The 18,131-nt window shown below is 38.7% G+C and overlaps 1 protein-coding gene across 2 annotated transcripts; it reads left to right on the plus strand.

Moving 5' to 3' along the window:
- Nucleotides 1-840: 840 nt before the first annotated feature.
- On the plus strand, nt 841-16,943 carry LOC139961591 (transmembrane protein 168-like). 2 transcript variants are annotated; one of them, XM_071960901.1, is made up of 4 exons: nt 841-996; nt 3,284-4,605; nt 5,779-6,053; nt 6,513-16,943. In XM_071960901.1, the coding sequence occupies exons 2-4, from the start codon at nt 3,344-3,346 to the stop codon at nt 7,058-7,060; spliced, it is 2,085 nt and encodes a 694-aa protein (XP_071817002.1). In that variant the 5' UTR covers nt 841-996; nt 3,284-3,343; the 3' UTR covers nt 7,061-16,943. The 2 variants fall into 2 exon arrangements, with proteins under 2 accessions (XP_071817002.1, XP_071817003.1); XM_071960902.1 differs by having other exon boundaries at nt 978-1,118.
- The last annotated feature ends 1,188 nt before the right edge of the window (nt 16,944-18,131 follow it).

An 18,131-nucleotide genomic window follows, 5' to 3' on the forward strand; every position in this document is an offset into this window, starting at 1 on the left:
GTAGAATCCTCATTTCATAAGAAAAATTATGAAGCTACCAGTAGTCATTTATCGGTTTTCACCCCAGAGATTCAATGTTCAACTATAACGGTCCAAGATGACTGATAGACAGAATTTCGCTGTGACAAGGGAGCAAATAGAGGTCGTTCTTTCTCAATGAATGCAAAACAATCAAATTTCAAAATAACCTCCAGACAAACAACACAGGGCACCCAAAGATCATGTCTATATTATTGGCAAATTTGTAATACATTGTGAACAGCTTTAATACTTGGGTCAATGAAAATCATGATGATTTCTTATTGAATTTGGAGTTATTTCAAATATGTTGATTCAATATGGTCTGTGTCTTAGAATAACAAGTCCATGCTGCCATTTTAGCTGATGAGAGTTATTTCTCAGCAAGTAAAAGTGATGTAAAAATAAAACTGTACAGACAGCAATTTAGCAACTCGGGAATATACTGTTCAATTTGGGTCAAGAGAACATTCATAACAGTACTGTTCCCATGGTTACAAGTGTTGGCGAATGGGTTGTATTGCGAAGTACATAAAATAACTTTTCTGGTCGCACACAAACTTCCCCCACCCCACCCCCCGAACTCTCCCCCTCCCAGATGAATAAGTCTGGTTACTACACTGCACATTAGTCACCTCGAGGCTTAACTATTGCAACAGCTATATTGATAAGATATTAGCAAACGCTTCTAAATAAGAACCAAAAGGGATTCTAGTATCGATTAGTAACGATCAATTACCAACATGGACACAAGACACTACTTGTTACTATTCCAAACCACTTCATTACAACTAAATATTTTTATTTTGTACAATCGGCGCCTCATATATCCGATCTGCAGCGCAGACGTTCTTCTACCGTTAGTTTGACACTATAAGGTGTATCGGTTACCAAGCATGAATAGCACATACAAATGTCGACCGCAAATAGAAGAAAAGACATGTAACGACAACGAGGGTCAAGATTGTCTTCGTGAAGGTCGGAATGTTTCCTGTTATAAATTAATGACTCTAATAACTTGTATTAGCGTCTTGTGTATTAAATAATGTATTACAAGAATACCATAGTGGTTTGGTACTACTACTACTAGTACTTACGAAGTTAGTACTGTCCTAATGGCCTAACCATGGCCTGTTTCACAGAGAGATATTTAACAGCAAATACCTATTAACTACTAACTATACATGTAACTTAACATAGGCCTAGCCTAACACTTAACAGAATGAAAGTAAAAGTGATAAGCCTAGGGCAAAGACAGAAATCCCAACACTCAACAGGGTCTAGGCCTAGACTATGTTACTTGTTACTGTTAGACCTAATTTTGGAAGGTTAGCCTAGTCTACATGACTTTTCATCAGGTAAACTTTACATGATGTGTGTTGTATTTCAGTCTTAGGCCTAGATCATTAAAGTGATACAGAAACACAAAACTAGTTGCATCACTAGTATACAGTGGCAGCGCCAAGGGGGGGCTTGGGGGGCTTTAGCCCCCCCACTGAAGTAGTCAGCCCCCCATTAGCCCCCCAACTGAAATAGGCAACAACAAAAAACTCATTGAAACAATATAGCCTACCCAAATTTTGTCAGCCATAATGCAGTGCTACAATGGTCAATGGAAATTTTGATGAATTTTTCACATGATTATAGTCAGTGACTCAGTTGTGGTGCAGGAAGCCTTGTTTTGGTGACTGATAAAAACAATTCAGAATCCAGCTTTATCCGCCAGGTGTTGATGAGTTGTTTCTCAATTATTTTAGTGATTCGAAAACTGTGAATTGGTATCTTCCATTCTAATTTGACTAAAGTTACTCACAAAAAAATGCATATTTTTGGAGAAATTTTCAGGTGACAAAAGCCTCGCTAAATGCCACCATTTTGCATGTAGGCCTTTCCAGGATTGGGAAAAATTTCAAAAGGGGAGGGGGGCACCCCCTCCCCTTATACCCCTCCCCCAGGACGGCGATCACTCAATCTTGTAAGCCACCCAAAAAATTGGCTCAGCCCCCCCTTAGCCTCCCCAACTAAAAATTCCTGGCGCCGCCACTGCTAGTATAACAAGCCTAGGATTACAGTTCGACCTTATGGTCTTATCACTTCATGTAGGCTAGCTAAATATGTGTAAACCCTATACATGTGCTAAGTGACACCTGGCCATATCATACCCACAGTTTTCATGTAATACCAAGACCATGGTATGCCTGAGTGTAAGTAATATGACACTTAGAATATTTGGGACAGGAATGAATTAACTCCAGTATTGAAGTGAAGTCACCTTAACAAGTTTGTGAAGTTTTCCCTATGATGAGAAACTTTAGTTACTCAAGTCAATGATTTCAATTCAAGTCAAGATATTTACTGGCAATGACCTTTAAAATGATATGACCAGGTAAGAATTCTTATATGTAGGAAGGAGAGGCAGGGTGATTAGATGAGATCTTCTACCCAGGATACTCAGACACTTAAGTTTGTGCAACATATTAACTGTACAGCTTATGTCTAATGTTAGTTGTTGCTAGTGCTTCTGAGCTTCAATGGTGTACAGTAATTTGTGTCATGTTATTTAATTTTGTTATTTAATTTTGAAAGTAAATAAGATCTGGTTTTCTCCGTAAAGGACTAATGTAAGGTGGGGTTTTAGTTTATACCTGTACATATTGGGTAAGCGTGGGCGCCTTTCACAAGATTCTTAAGTCTGAGGGAAAAAGTCTGAAGTACAGATACGAAACGGTTTAACAATAAAAGGCCTAAAGAAGTGAGAACTCTAACAATACGTCCTTATGGGACGAAGGCTAACTGAGAACTCTCGAATATGAAAATATGCTTCTTTGAAGTCATGCAAGCTGGAATAAACCAGCATTATGCACAGCTGATTGGCTGAAGTACCAATAGCAACCAATAATAATAGCTCTTGAGTTGACAAGCCAATCGATCGTGCACAGCTGAAAACAAAATGTATGCAAATATAATATGATGTCACGCACATAACGTACGAAGAAAGACGCACAACAACGCATAGATTCTAACAACAAGAACTACAAATTCTGGCGAGCTACCAAGCAATGCTAGAAATAAAGTAACTAAAAATAACATTGAACTTAACATGACTTCGTATATATACACCAAAATACATCTCACACTAATGTCAACAGGTAATCACCATTAGGTGAGTTCTCTTAAATATGAGAACTTTATATAATAATATCTATTGAGGTTTGATGCCCATGTTAGTTTAGTGATTTCTTTCTTTCCCTTCCCTCTGTTTTAGATGGACAGCTAAACTCACATTGGATTCTGACCATCAGAGCAACAACCGAAGGGCCCATTCATGGCTTCCCTTCGTTACCTGATTAGTCATGCGTTGGCCGTGCCTCTCAGAGCCATCGACAGAATCCGCCAGAATTGCAACATACAGCTGCTGAACGTGGCAGATAAAGCTATTTTGCTGATAGCTGTGTGTTTAGGTCTCTACACCTGCTGGGACCACACTAGAGATGTTGCAATCGTGGCGGTGGCAGTGTTTGGGCTTTTGATCTTGGGATTTTGCGGAATGCTCTACTATTACTTCAACCTCGAGAGTCAATCGTCAAGTCTAATGCATCTGTGGATCGGTTGTCTGCTCGGAATAATCACCTTCACGGACCTCAAAGGCAGCGAACTCAGTCACCTTAGCATGATCGCCGATGTTTTCCTTGCCTCGAGTCTGTCCGTGAAGATTCTCTGGGTGGTCTGTGAGAGACTGCTCGGTCTTGCCAGTTACGAGCTGCTGTCGACCGAAGAACTGTTCTCGTCTATCGGTTTCGCAGTGGCCTGTCTCATTTGCTCGTCTGAAATTGTGAGTCTATGGCTGCTAGTCGCTAGCTTTGTATTTGTACTTATGTCCCTGAGACTGAAAGCTATTCTTGCCTTTCCATGTGCTGCATTTTTCATCAGCCTGTCTGTGGGGTTCTTCTTCAAAGAAGTGGATGTGTCATTCAACTATTATGCTGTGGGGTGCTATGCAGGAAGGCTCATTCTGAAACCTTTATGTGATTGTGTTTGGTTCAGCGGATTTACAGTATTTGAACGATGGCAAGTGCTTACCATGGTCAGGCATGGAACTCTCAAGTTGGTGCTGTTAGCCGTAATGGGTCTGGAGGTCGCTTTCTTCATCCTCTCGGGTTACGCAGCATTTAATCACGATGAATGGTATTTTGCTATTCCGGCCTACGGCCTCTTTGGCTTCCTGTGGATAAGTCTGCACATAGTGTTTTTTGTAACTTGTTGGAAGTTTATCAATAAGTTTGACAAATGCAACGAATTGTATCGCCAGTCTAATCAAGACACCCACGAGACTTTAGGAGTCATCATGGCCTCCAGAGGTATGAGGTTCTTTACCCTGGTTGCGAGGCGTCTGGTCCTCTCAACCCTCTTCAGTAGCCTGTTCCTTGGTGCGGTCACCTGGCAAGATCACAATGCAGAATTTCTCGGTGCATGGCTAGCAGTCATACCCCTGGAGGTGATGGTCCATGGCCTGCTGTGTGAACTTGGGAATACTTTGGGTGGAACGTGCACAGGGCTGGCTCTGGTGGGTCCTTCTTCATTCTGTAGGTGAGTTGATGTATATATTCATAGAGCTTAATGCTCTTAATGCATGATAAAAAATAGTACTTTGCCAGCAAATAGTAGAAAAAGAGCACTGCAAAATACATTTCTGTACAGTACACCGTAAACTTTTCTTTTGTAAATCTTCAAATGTTACGGAATGTTTTATTAATGCACCCTTGCTTCTGAAGGTGCTGTACACATGAAATTCATTGAACTTAATTAACTTTTGTAAGGTTAAGGTGAAAAGCAATAAATTTTGTCTTAATCCCTGCCAGTCAGATATGGTTTAAAATCTTTAAATATAACATCAGAAAAAAAGGAGAGACCAGTAACAAATATGGACTATTCAATTGAAGCGGTGTACGGATTTGATATTGAATCCACTATGTTAAAAATGTGAGTATGGCAGGGTTGAGTCCGGCCCGCCAGAGATGCTCTACGGTGCAAAATTTAGTGAGCAGATTTATTGATAAAAATTTGAAGCTATATAATCAATCATTCGAACCTTCTGGGTCCAAAAAACTGCATACAGGTCAGTTTGTGTGACACTCTCTCAGCGGGGGGGGGGGGGCGGCTGAACTTTATTCGTCTGTTTTATCAGGAAGGAAAATAAATCAGTGCGCTCTGCGCGCAGTGCTCACATTTTGTTGCCTTGGGCTTCGGGCAAAAAATCGAAAGTAGGGTTCATGCGGCACCCTCCTGCATCATAATCATTCCATGTGGCCCTCCTCTGCAAAAGGTTGGACAACCCTGGTTTAAAGCTAAATGTCAAATGCTGTGTTTGGTAGACATTGCCGGGCAGTATCGTAATATGTAACTGCAATCTGTCCCACAACCATTGCAATGCATGTGCTGTTATGTAGGTTGTTTTCTGTGATTGAACACACACCCCCCACTCAGTTTCTTAAGAATGTATGGAAATACTTAACATTGCTTTCTGGAGGCTTCATAATGTTCGTAAACATGGTAAGTTGTTTGTAAAAGGTAGAACAATACCCCCATTTGTAAGATTATCCCAAAATGGATCTTTTGACAGGGGATCATGTCCTTTGCTGTTTTAAAAGAAGATCAAACTATGAGCAACAGAGCAATACTGATCGCATACTGTACATCACTGTTTGAATGGTGGCTTTATAACCACAGCAGTCAAACCTATCAGACTCTTCTAATTCCCAGGTCTGATGGTTCAGCCGTACCAGTCTCGGCTGCTTCAGTAGAAGAGGCCAGTAATCGCTCCCTTCGGCTCTTGCATATCGTCCAGCATTTCTTCACGCATCACATGATCGACGTCTTCAGTTGCGATTTCTCGTCGAGTGGACTGGAGCAAGCCTTTGTGGAGTCCAAGCTGAAAAGCTTCTTTTCCAAGAAGACAGAGGACGGGCCTCGCTTTGATACGTACGTGCTCTACTACAGTGGACATGTTTACCCAAATGGAAATTGGGCCCTCACAGGTAAGAACAACATGAGTATCTTTAGGCATTAAATTTGTTTGAGAATGTCATTGATTTTCCAGTATCGCTAGAATTCTGAAGTAAGGAACAAAGAATGCTCACAAAGTTGAAGATAATTTATAAAATTGAGAACGATATTTGAGATCGTTTGGCAAATAAAGGACAAATATTCTCGTTGCTCACATGCAGTACTTTACAACGCCTCAGTCAAACTAAGTGATTTTCGCAGAATTCTCATCAGACCCTTTTCTTTGCGCTGTAAACATCTAGCCGAAGGTTTCCTTGGATATATCAACATCAGCAACGTGGTTTCTTTCTCCTACTTTTAACACATTATAAGTATCATTTAATCTTCCATGTTTTTTTAATTGCCCAAAATTTTTCACCCTGTCTTATTTTTTTTTATCGTTGTACCATATATTGATGATTTATTGGGTTTTTCTGTCCCGTTCTCTTCAGGGGAAGTCTCTCTCACCCTGGAGACTATAATGCAGTGGTGGTCCAAGGCAAACCATGATTCCGGCTCCAGGTTTATCATCATACAAGACATCAATAGCAAAGGATCCTGGATGAAACAGGTCAGACAGATCAGTGACCACTTTGTAGCTCTACAATCGGCTAGTGTCAGCAAATCGACCGACCCAGAGACGGGGGTGAAAAGCGGGGTCGGGGATTTCACCATGGAGTGGGTCGGGTTCAACTGCTCCAAGGATAACAACGCCTCGTGGAAAGAACAGGGTCGGAAAATCAAAGCGATATACTCGGTGTCCAAGGCTTGGGCTGACTTCCAGTTTCAGATGCCGACAGACGACGACATCGAGCAACACTGGCAACACAATTTCCCTGCTTGTACCCATCCCATCATCAAACTCCTCCAGATACCTACCTCCATGGACCTCTGCTCCGTCCTCTCGGGCTGTCTCAGCTGCTTCAGGAGGTGGAAGATGAAATGGCTTCCTCCAGCGATATTAGATACCGGACATGGCTTCAAGTTGGTCCGCTCATAAAGTAGGAATTTTCACTCTTTGAGTAGATGAAGAGGAAGTGTGATCCATGTGATGTGAGTTTCATGGAGATATCTAACAGTGACCAGGGTCTTCTGTGATTGTAATTATAAATGTCTGTATGTCAAGACATACTCTGTCTGTCTGTTAATGTCAGACACAATAGCACAATCTAGTCACATGTGACAGAAATGACACAGTGTATTGTTCCTACTTCTCCTCTTTCTTAGAAGCATTTGTACCACAAAAGTGAATGCTTTTGCAGTTTTGTCCACTCCAAATGCAAGTTTGAACTATTAGACTGATTAAACCTGTCCACTTTCGCCACTGTTACAAGGTTGACAGTATTCCTTCTGATTCTTGTAAATTTCGGTTTAAAAAACCTGAAAGTCGCTCTATATCCTTGATGATGATTGGTCACAGCTGGTTAAGTCAAGCAACTGAGATTGTCATAGCAGACCCTTTTTCGTTCTTTTACATCTATAATATTTGGCAAGTTTTCTACAAATCGATACGGTCTGTGTTTGTGACAGTACCCGATACACCTATGAAATGTAGGCAAGGAACCTCATGGAGAAAAAAATGAATTGGTTCTAGTCCTGTATTCTGCAACACTTCATTGTGGTATAAATTTGCCTGAGAATGCACCTGGGAGTGGGGAGGATGCTTATAGGACAACCCCCCCCCCCACCCTTCCTGTTTAATTTGCTGGATCTCTCGCTGAGATGGCTATGTTCAAGGCTGAATCCCTTTAGTGTGTTTTTTATCAGTTTACTGTACCCCATGGTACCTGTTTAATATTAAGGATAAGACATTTGTTACTTAAAAGTGTGTTATATGAGTATATGAGTAACTATGCATGTGTCAAATCAAGGTTTTGTCTAGTGCTCCAGGAAATTTATTAAGCAACGCGGAAACCCTTGAGCCCCATCAAGTTCCATCTCTCTTCCAGAGGTTGGCCTTGTACATAATCAAATATCTGCAATGTTTCAGCTGATTCCTCCCACTTTTCACATCTTGCCAAATGCTTATGCTGTTTTTGTTATGTTTTTATTATAATGTTATGTTTTTTTATGTTATGTTTTGTACTGTTTTTATTACATCTGCTGTAGTTTACCTTAAGGCAAGTCACTCCATTACCATTCCAGACACTGCTGTCACGCTTCTTGTTAGTTTTTGTACCGTTTGAAGAAATATTATTTATAGCTTGTGGCTCAAGGGTATTACCATTTACAATCCATGAAAATTTCTCATCTAGGTGTCTATGCATTTTTTTTCTAAGCTCAAAAAAAAACTCTGAGGATTTTTTTTTATAGAATTTAGAATTATTTCTGGTGCATATTAAAATTATATATATATTTTCTTGTTTATCAAATAAGGCTGGTCATACGATATAATTCTAGAGCATTATCATTACTTACATGCCAACACTACTTAATCAACTATACTGTGAACCTGTTAGCCTTTCGTAAACTATATCCCACCTCGGTAGATTTTCTCTAGCTGCTATAAAAATGTCCTCTAGTTTTGCTTTTTTTGCTTTAAAACATTGTAATTAGCATCAGCAGTTAATGACACTTATACCCCTCCCCAATTCTTATATGCAAAGTAGGCTGAAAAATCTTACTAAGACAATTATAAAGTGTACTTAATGGCAAATATGAGTTACTTTATGCAAATGCTACAATATATTCTGTTTTGTAAATTATAAGACAGACATTTTCTGGTCCCATGGGTATGATGGGTTGGGTGGGTGGGGGGGTGGGGGGTATAAGGTATCCAGCTATGTGTATACTTCAATTTAGCTTATCAATTGTCAGTCACGATGCATTAGTTTAGGTGACTCATGGATTATTTTCCCCATGATATAGCAAGTCAGTGTGAAAGTAAGTAGCTCCACTTTACATCAATTACACCCAGTTATTGTAAGTCACATATCATTATGTTAGGGGGGGGGGGGAAGTAACCGGTAGTGTGCTTGTTAAATTGTATCCAGTGGTTAGTCATAATTCATTATTTCAGGTGACTTAGGGGTCGTTATGTCCCTTGGTATACGGAGAAATCCAGCTATATGGGAAATAATGTCAATTGTAACCCATGGTCAGTCACAATCAGTTAGTTTAGGTGATTTATTAATGATGAAATCCCCACCAAATTGGTGTTGTGCATTTCAACCAATTAGTTTCAAATGTATCAAAATCTGTACTTTTGTACAAGCTGGATTTGTACAAGCAAAATTTGTACAAGCTGAAGTTTCTGCTTCAGCTTGTGTGTGTGTGTGTGGGGGGGACAGGGGGTGGGTGAATGGGAGGGGGAGGCAGAGGTGTAGCCCATTTCATAATTTTCAGTTGATTGGTACAATGTAGTGCTATGGGCTATATTGTTGGTCATGGTTGGAGTCTTCCATTTGCTAAAATGAAAAAGCGTGAAATAGTTTTTGAGAAATTTTGCCCTCACAGAGATTTCACGGTGATTGTGGTCAGGAAACTTACCGGTAAAATTACTCTCAATTCAATCTTACAATAAAGTCACTCTTCACAATGGTGGTTCATTGATTAAATACACCAGCAATATTCTCATTCAGTTATTTGTTAGTAAGACAGGGTAGATTGTTTGACAAGGTCGTATCCAGTGAGGTTTATCTTTATTTATTTTATACTCCATTGCACCCTCCGTCCCTCATCCCTGTAACCCTCCCCCCCCCCCACCTACAGGATTGGTATTCTATGCCTATGGCTCTCCTTATCTTGCCTATCCAAGCAGTTGGACATTGGTAAAGAGACCTCCGCTAATATTTTTGTCATTTTGTATCATATAAAATTAAAATCTAGTTTCCAAAGCATTGTATATAAGTAGCTCTCTGCCGGTTTGTGCATACTTAAGGTATCATAAGAGTTTGTGTGATGTAATGTTAGTAAGCTTTTGTGATTATTTCAGTGTTACTGTAGAGCACTCACCTCTTGTGGTGTGTGACATATTACAATCTCTCACAATCAGGCTGAATGACATAACATATTTGTAATTCATCAAGTGAAAATCAAGGCCGCTACTTACGGTGCCTTCTGTACTTAGAAATACTTTTTGGATGACTGGTCCATCATTATGTCAGTTCGTGCTGATACTGGTTTCTTGTTTACGTTGTTACCATGGTGGTGAATTTAGTTTTTGACGTACTTAACATTACAGCTTAGGCTTAATGTGTTGGGTCTTTTTAATGGCCATATCACCAGGTCTTATACTTCATCATATATTAAATTTCCTTCCAAAGAATCTTAAGGTCAAAGTATGTACTTATTAATAATACTTTAAGCAGGGTAATCGAAAAAAAGTGGGTTTCCACCTATTGAAAGGATGTTGATCTAATTGGCAGAAATTACAAATATTTTGAACCCTGTAATTTTTCATGAATGCATTGTGACAGTAATGCCAAAGAATCTTTTCTTCAAAGTATGTACTTATTAATAATACTTTAATCAGGGTAATTGAAAAAGAGGGTTTCCACCTTTTGAAAGGAAGTTGATCTAAATGGAAGAAATTAAATAGCTTTTGAACCCTTTAATTTGTCTAAAATAATTATGAAAAATTATGAAAGGTCAAGCTGGCTTACGTCATCTTCCTGTTCAGTTGGTAATTCAACTTGAATTGTTTACAGTGGCTGTTTTCCTGGTGTTAATATTTGTGAGTCCAGTTTTCTATTAGATACATAGTCCCAGACAGAATACACATTTATGACCCACAAAGCAACTGGACTATGTGGTATAGTGCAATAGCGAGTTTTGCTACACATATTGGAATAAATATTTGAAGCAAATTTGTTTCCATTGTGCAAGAAAAAATTTAAAAATAAACAGTGATCAAATCTGACTCTGCTTGTGTATTAAAGTGTAATTCTTTGCAACTAGGATTAATTACGACTTTAATTTATGACATTATCTATATTTAAAAAAAAATGTAATCTTGTACAGTATATATTTGTGTATATTATTTTCCAAATGATATTTGTGTAAATTATTTCAAAATGACTTTTAAGAAAAGGAAAAACATTTTACTGTTTATTATCTTAAAAAGATGAAATATTTTAATCAATTCGCTACCTGTGGCGTGAGAATCAGATAAAGTGTATAATTAAAAGAAAGGACATTTAAGGGGGAGACAAACCCATCCATCATCTTTAATAGCTTTATATGACAGAGATCTTTGTGAAGAGCAAACTCTCACAAACAGCTAAGAAAAATCTTGCTCCTTTTGGGAGATATCATAGTTTTAAACTTGTGTTCTGGGAGCTGCCATTTTGTAAATCTGTGATGTCATAGTGCCACTTGGATCTGAAATCCTTTACTTTCTTTCTTTGTTTTTTCTTGTCGTATATCTGTCCAGGTAAAATTTTAAGTCTTGACTCTGAATTTAAAGCCATCATTAGGTCATGACCCTAGCTTCAATATCCATTTTTGGTTCCTTGCTTTAGCAAAAGGAACCTATGCAGTCAGGTTGGCGTGTGTGTGTGTGTGTGTGTGTGTATGTGTGTGTGTGTGTGCGTTTGTTTTGTATTCTGACCGAGGACTTGAACAAAAGAATTTCAGGTCCTCGGTTGTGATTTCTAAAGAATCACCACGTCCTCGGAAGAATTCTATTGTATGGGGTATTGTTAAGGTTAGGGTACGTGGATTTGAACAATGGAAAATACAATGGGGTCCTCGGTCTGAATGTAATACAAACATGTGTGTGTGTGTGTGTGTCTGTGACACTTGCTTGGGTACGCTCTATCTCAATAAGGGAATGTTGGATTGAGGCCAAACTTGGACCATAGATCCGCCATATGGAGAAGGTGTGCCATATTGTTTTTGGTGCTCACAAAGGTCACCAAAGGTCAGTTACGGTACAAAAACCGAAAATATTAAAACTGCAATAACTCCCAGTGCCAATGTGCGACAAGGTTGATATTTTGGGACAAGTTGTGAACTGGTTAGGGGAACATTTTCAAACTTAACGCTCATGTGATCCGAGGTCACCAAAGGTCAATTAATGATAAAAAACTAGTATTTTTGCGATAACTTGAGAACAAATTGTCCGTTAGGGTTGGGAGTTGCTTCAATGTTATCCAATTGTCGACCCGCATCTGGGTGACCCTTGACCTCAATTTGACCTCCGGTGACCTTTACGTGTTTTTGGGGATTTTTACAGTTTTGATGCTATTTTCAGATGTCAAAGGTACCTTCTGATCATAAATGTCAATAGGTTGACCCCGTGTGACCTTCGTGTGCGAAGTTATATGGGGTCAAAGTTTTTCGGTCGGAGTTAGGATGGTTGTACAGACTTTTCGTTTTGTTTTTTGGAATCAGGAGATTAAACTACATTTGAAACCAAGGTCAAAAGGTCAAAGGTCACATAAGAAAAAATGTGCTTATTTTGGGAGGAAACGAGCAAAAAAGGAAATGTTTGGTTTTGATGCTAGATTTGGATATCAAAGGTACCTTCCGATCAAAAATGTCAATTGGTTGACACCTGTGTGACCTTCGTGTGCGAAGTTATACGAGGTCAAAGTTAATTTTCAGACATTTAATGCAACAACTCCCAGTGCCAAGGTGTGACATGGTTGATATTTTTGGACAAGTTGCAAATGGTATAAGGAAATATTTTCAAACTTAACGGTCATGTGATCCGAGGTCACCAAAGGTCAATTAATGATAATAAACTAGTATTTTGGGGGCAGAAAATGGGCAAAGAAAAAATGTTTGAATTTGTATAGTTTGATGCTCTAATTTAGGTCTCATCAATCAAAAATGTCGATAAGGTGACCCAAGGTGACCTTTGTGTGTTAAGTTATATGAGGTCAAAGTTAATTTTCAGACATTTAGTATAATAACTCCCAGTGCCAAGGTGTTACACAGTTGATATTTTGAGACAAGTAGCAAATGGTGTAGGGGAATATTTTCAAACTTAAGGGTCATGTGATCCGAGGTCACCAAAGGTCAATTAATGATAAAAAACTAGTATTTTTGCGATAACTTGAGAACAAATTGTCCGTTAGAGTTGGGAGTTGCTTCAATGTAATCCAATTGTCGACCCGCATCTGGGTGACCCTTGACCTCATTTTGACCTCTGGTGACCTTTTCGTGTTTTGTGGATTTTTACAGTTTCGATGCTATTTTCAGATGTCAAAGGTACCTTCTGATCATAAATGTCAATGGGTTGACCCCCATGTGACCTTCGTGTGCGAAGTTATACAAGGTCAAAGTTAATTTTCAGACATTTAATGCAATAACTCCCAGTTCCAAGTTGTGACAAGGTTGATATTTTTCGAGTAGTTGCAAATGGTATAGGGAAATATTTTCAAACTTAACGGTCATGTGGTCCAACGTCACCAAAGGTCAGCTCATGTTAAAAAAGTAGTATTTTGGGGGGAGAAAATGGGCAAAGAAAAAATGTTTGAATTTTTACAGTCATGCTCTATTTAGGTCTCACCGATCAAAAATGTCAATTGGTTGACCTCCGGGTGACCTTTGTGTGTGAAATTATGTATACAAGTTCAAAGTTAATTTCTTGAAATTTAATGCAATTAAATCTCAATGCCAAGGTGTGACATGGTTGATATTTTGGGGCAAGTTGTGAATGGGGTGGTGGAACATTTTGAAACTTAAAGGTCATGTCATCTGAAGTCATTAATGTTATCATATCTGTTGACATGCTTGTAGGTCTCTTATATTTCTTACATTTTCGACACCATATTTAGATCTCAAAAGTGCCTTTTGATCCAAAATCCGATCACATTTTGTGATCACAAAAGTGTTGGCTATAGTGTTGGTTACTTTATGCATACATGTAGGACCACAATTACTTGGACTATTTGAGCCCAATCTTGCTTGATAATATTATGTGTATTGTCATATACCCCAAGCAAGGAACCACAGTGCCCTTGGGCTCTTGTTGATTTCAGGATTTGCAACAAAAAACACATATCCATTATTGCAACAAGAAAAAACATTGCAACAAACAAAAGAAAAATCATTTAAAAAAAAACACTGAAGCACTTTGGGCTTGATGATGTCATATTTAGAAATGATCTAGTCTTAAACTTTGTTCACGTCAAGAAACATGAAATGTTCGATATCTCCCAACTGGAATTCAGATTTTTCTTAGCCGTTTGTGAAAATCGTTTTCAGATATTCATCTCTCTCGCACAGATCAAAAATGATGTTCGGGTTTGTGTCTCCTTTAACAATTATACGAGATAATGCATGTTGAATGAGTTGTGAAATAGAAAGCTTGAAGCAATATGTAGTTAGCGTTTTACTTTTTAGTTTATTTGGCGAGATTGAAAACTATTATCCGCTCCTTGTGCTTTTTTTTCCATTTTCCATGGAAAGCTCATGTTCTTATTTTATGGCATTTAGGGTTGTGTGGGAAATGGATTGGAATGGGTTCAAATAATAAAATACTTCCCATAGCAAAAGTAATCTTCTGTAAGCAATATCTCATGTGGAATGGTTAAGGGAGGGGGGGGGGGGGGTTGGGGGCAAGGGTGTGAATGGGTTCAGTAGCTCTTTACCTTAACAGTTGAAAAAAAAAGGCATAAAAAGAATACAAACTGAATTCACTGAATAGCTTTTCCTTTATATTTCAGATTTGCTTTCCAGGAAATAATTTTTTATATATTTCCATAAGATATCTTATTCAGATACATAAAATTCTATTAATACTCCTCTCTGAAAATGTCAATCATGATTTCACATGAATGTACCGCACACATTTGTTTTTAATAACTCGTTCTTTATAGACTTTTGGTTTTTGGTTCCTTGCTAAAAGCAAAGGAACCTATGTATTCAGGTTGACATGTCACTGTGTGTGTGTGTGTGACGCTTTAGCTTGTATGCACGATAACTCAACAAGGGAATGACTGATCATTACCATACTTCGTGGGTGGGTGGATCATAGTGAGAGGAAGATGCCTATTGTTTTTGGTGCCCGCAAAGGTCAGTTAATAGATGCCAAAAACCAATATATTAAAAACAGCAAGAACTCCCATTGACAGGGTCCGACATGGTTGATATTTTGGGAGTAGTTGTGAATGGGGTAAGGGATCGTTTCCAAGCATAACGGTTATAGGTTATATTAGAAAAAAATGTGCTTATTTTTGGAGGAAACATGCAAAAAAGAAAATGTTTGGTTTTGATGCTAGATTTGGATATCAAAGGTACCTTCCGATCAAACTTGTCAATGGTTTGACACCCGGGTGAACTTTGTATGTGAAGTTATATTAGGTCAAAGTTAATTTTCAGACATATAATGCAAGAACTCTCAGTGCCAGGGTGTTACATGGTTGATATTTTTGGACAAGTTGCAAATCGAGTAGGGGAATATTGTCAAACTTAACGGTCATGTGATCCAAGGTCACCAAAGGTCATTTAATTTAAAAAAACTAGTGTCTTGGGGGGGGGGAGAAAATGGGCAAAGAAAAAATGTTTGAATTTTTATAGTTTAGATGCTATATTCACGTCTCACCGATAAAAAATGTCAATGGGTTGACCCCAGGTGACCTTTGTGTTTGAAGTTATATTAGGTCAAAGTTAATTTTCAGACATTTAGTGTAATAACTCCCAGTGCCAAGGTGTGACACGGTTGATATTTTAGGTCAAGTTGCAAATGGTATAGGGGAATATTTTCAAACAATACGGTCAGGTGATCCGAGGTCACCAAAGGTCAATTAATGTTAAAAAAATAGTATTTTGGGCGGAGAAAATATTGGGCAATGAAAAATGTTTGAACTTTTTACAGTTTTGATGCTCTATTTAGGTTTCATTGATCAAAAATGTCAATTGGTTGACCACCGGGTGACCTTTGTGTGTGAAATTATGTATACAATTTCAAAGTTAATTTTTAGACATTTAATGCTATTAAATCCCAATGCCAAGGTGTGACACGGTTGATATTTTGAGACAAGTTGTGAATGGGGTGCTGGAACATTTTCAAACTTAATGGTCATGTCATCTGAGGTCACCAATGTTATCATATCTGTTGACCCGCTTGAAGGTGACCTTATATTTCTTACATTTTCAATCATCAAAGCTACAATGCATTTTTGCACCCCCCCCCCACCCTCCTGTTTTTCACTGCTTTATACTTACCAGGGAGGGAGTTGCTAGAAGGAGAAACAATTCCAGTCATTTGTACTATGGACATACATCCATTTTTGACTATAATCTTTTGATAAATTTTCTGCAATCATTTAATTCTTTGCTTTTGTTTTGGATCAGCAAAGTGATGCAGAATCATATATGGAAGTGGATTTTAAGTCCAAATGTCTGCATTGATGTAATATTGTCAATCATCATGATGAAATTGCAAAATTTGTTGAATTTTATATTAATAATATCCATGCATTGAAGTAAATCCTGAAGCCCATCTTATGAACATCTTTTGTTCCAAAATGCTCAATAGTGCACAGGCATGTCTATTTATACTCTTGCTAAGATAATGGAGTAATGCGTATGTGTGTGTGCTGGGGGGGGGGGTGGGGGTGTTGAAGGAGGTGGGCTGGGAGGTGGTAGGGGGGAATGACTTGGAGTTTATTATGGGTTAGTTTGCTCAAAAAAGTTTATGGTAAATTCTGTTGTCTGTTATGAGATTAGTTTCATTTGAAAATTTTGTTTCGGGACAAGATAAGGGTGGTGACTACAGCACAAGTCCTGTCACTGAACAGATTTTGCATGAAAAAGTTCATGTTCAAAATATCCTTTAGTAACCTTAAATATATTAGAAGCAAATGTAATCCTTCTCTTACAACTATCTGCATCTAAGGAATAGCTAGAAGTACGTAATTCACCTGCTATGGAATTGTTTGTTCTAAATAAATAAATTGGATGTTTTTTTGAAACATGTATTGACATTATTTAAAACATTTTGTTTGATGAGTTTTCTGCAAGCTGCTGAACAAGGTAGGATATATTTTGATGAAAAGAAGGCAGTAGTTGGGATTGAACCAGGGAACTTCTGCTGCCAAAACTTTTTCTTCACCACTAGACCATTAGGTGGGAGAAAGCTTTGGCTTGTTTTTCAAATATTTAAAGATCCAGTTTTTTGGACTTATGTGTTTTTATAAAACATTTTCTCCCCTAGGGAAGCTAGTCAGGGGGGAGTGGTGCCGGTGAATTCCCTTTTCCGCTTGGGAACCTTGTCAGGGGGGAGGGGTGCCGGCGAACTAACTTGGTCACTTAGGAACCTTGTCAGGGGGATGGGTGCCGGCGAACTCACTTGCCCTTTGGGAACCTTGTCAGGGGGGGAGGAGGGTGCCTTTTGGATAGTCCTTTTGCAGTGATAACTCACCCTGGACTTGAACCAAGCCGATCAGAAATGTCTAATCACCTATGGAACAACCAATTACACCATTTTGGTTCCCAAGGCATAAAACTTTGTTTCTTACCTTTATACTTCCACGTCCTCCAAAGAAAATTAAATTAAAAGGCTCTGGCTGGACTTGAAGCTTGAACATGCCTTCACTGGGGTTCGAACCCAAGACAAGGAGTTGGTCTTGCTCTCCAGGTACAGGCACTACCAACTGCGCCACTGTAACTGTTGAGAAATAATGCTCGTTTCTAATATTTAAGATTCATAATGGAAGGAAAGAGGTATAAGAATAGTAAAAGGAAAACTGCCTTCACTGGGGTTTGAACCCTAGACATTGAGATTGTCCTGCTCTCTAGGTACAGGCACTACCAACTGCGCCACTGTAACTGTTGAGAAATAATGCTCGTTTCTAATATTTAAGATTCATAATGGAAGGAAAGAGGTATAAGAATAGTAAAAGGAAAACAACCCAAACTGGGGTTTGAACCCTAGACATTGAGATTGTCTTGCTCTCCAGGTACAGGCACTACCAACTGCGCCACTGTAACTGTTGAGAAATAATGCTCGTTTCTAATATTTAAGGTTCATAATGGAAGGAAAGAGATTTAAGAATAGCAAAAGGAAAACTGGCTTCACTGGGGTTCGAACCCAAGACAAGGAGTTGGTCTTGCTCTCCAGGTACAGGCACTACCAACTGCGCCACTGTAACTGTTGAGAAATAATGCTCGTTTCT

Source organism: Apostichopus japonicus, chromosome 20 (assembly GCF_037975245.1).
Source record: "Apostichopus japonicus isolate 1M-3 chromosome 20, ASM3797524v1, whole genome shotgun sequence".
Classification (NCBI taxonomy): Eukaryota; Metazoa; Echinodermata; class Holothuroidea; order Aspidochirotida; family Stichopodidae; genus Apostichopus; species Apostichopus japonicus.

Coding starts and splice junctions, on each gene's coding strand:
- LOC139961591 (XM_071960901.1), top strand. CDS start 3,344: ATGGCTTCCCTTCGTTACCTGATTAGTCATGCGTTGGCCGTGCCTCTC. Junction 4,606..5,778: donor GGTCCTTCTTCATTCTGTAG/GTGAGTTGATGT, acceptor TCTAATTCCCAG/GTCTGATGGTTCAGCCGTAC. Junction 6,054..6,512: donor TGGAAATTGGGCCCTCACAG/GTAAGAACAACA, acceptor CGTTCTCTTCAG/GGGAAGTCTCTCTCACCCTG.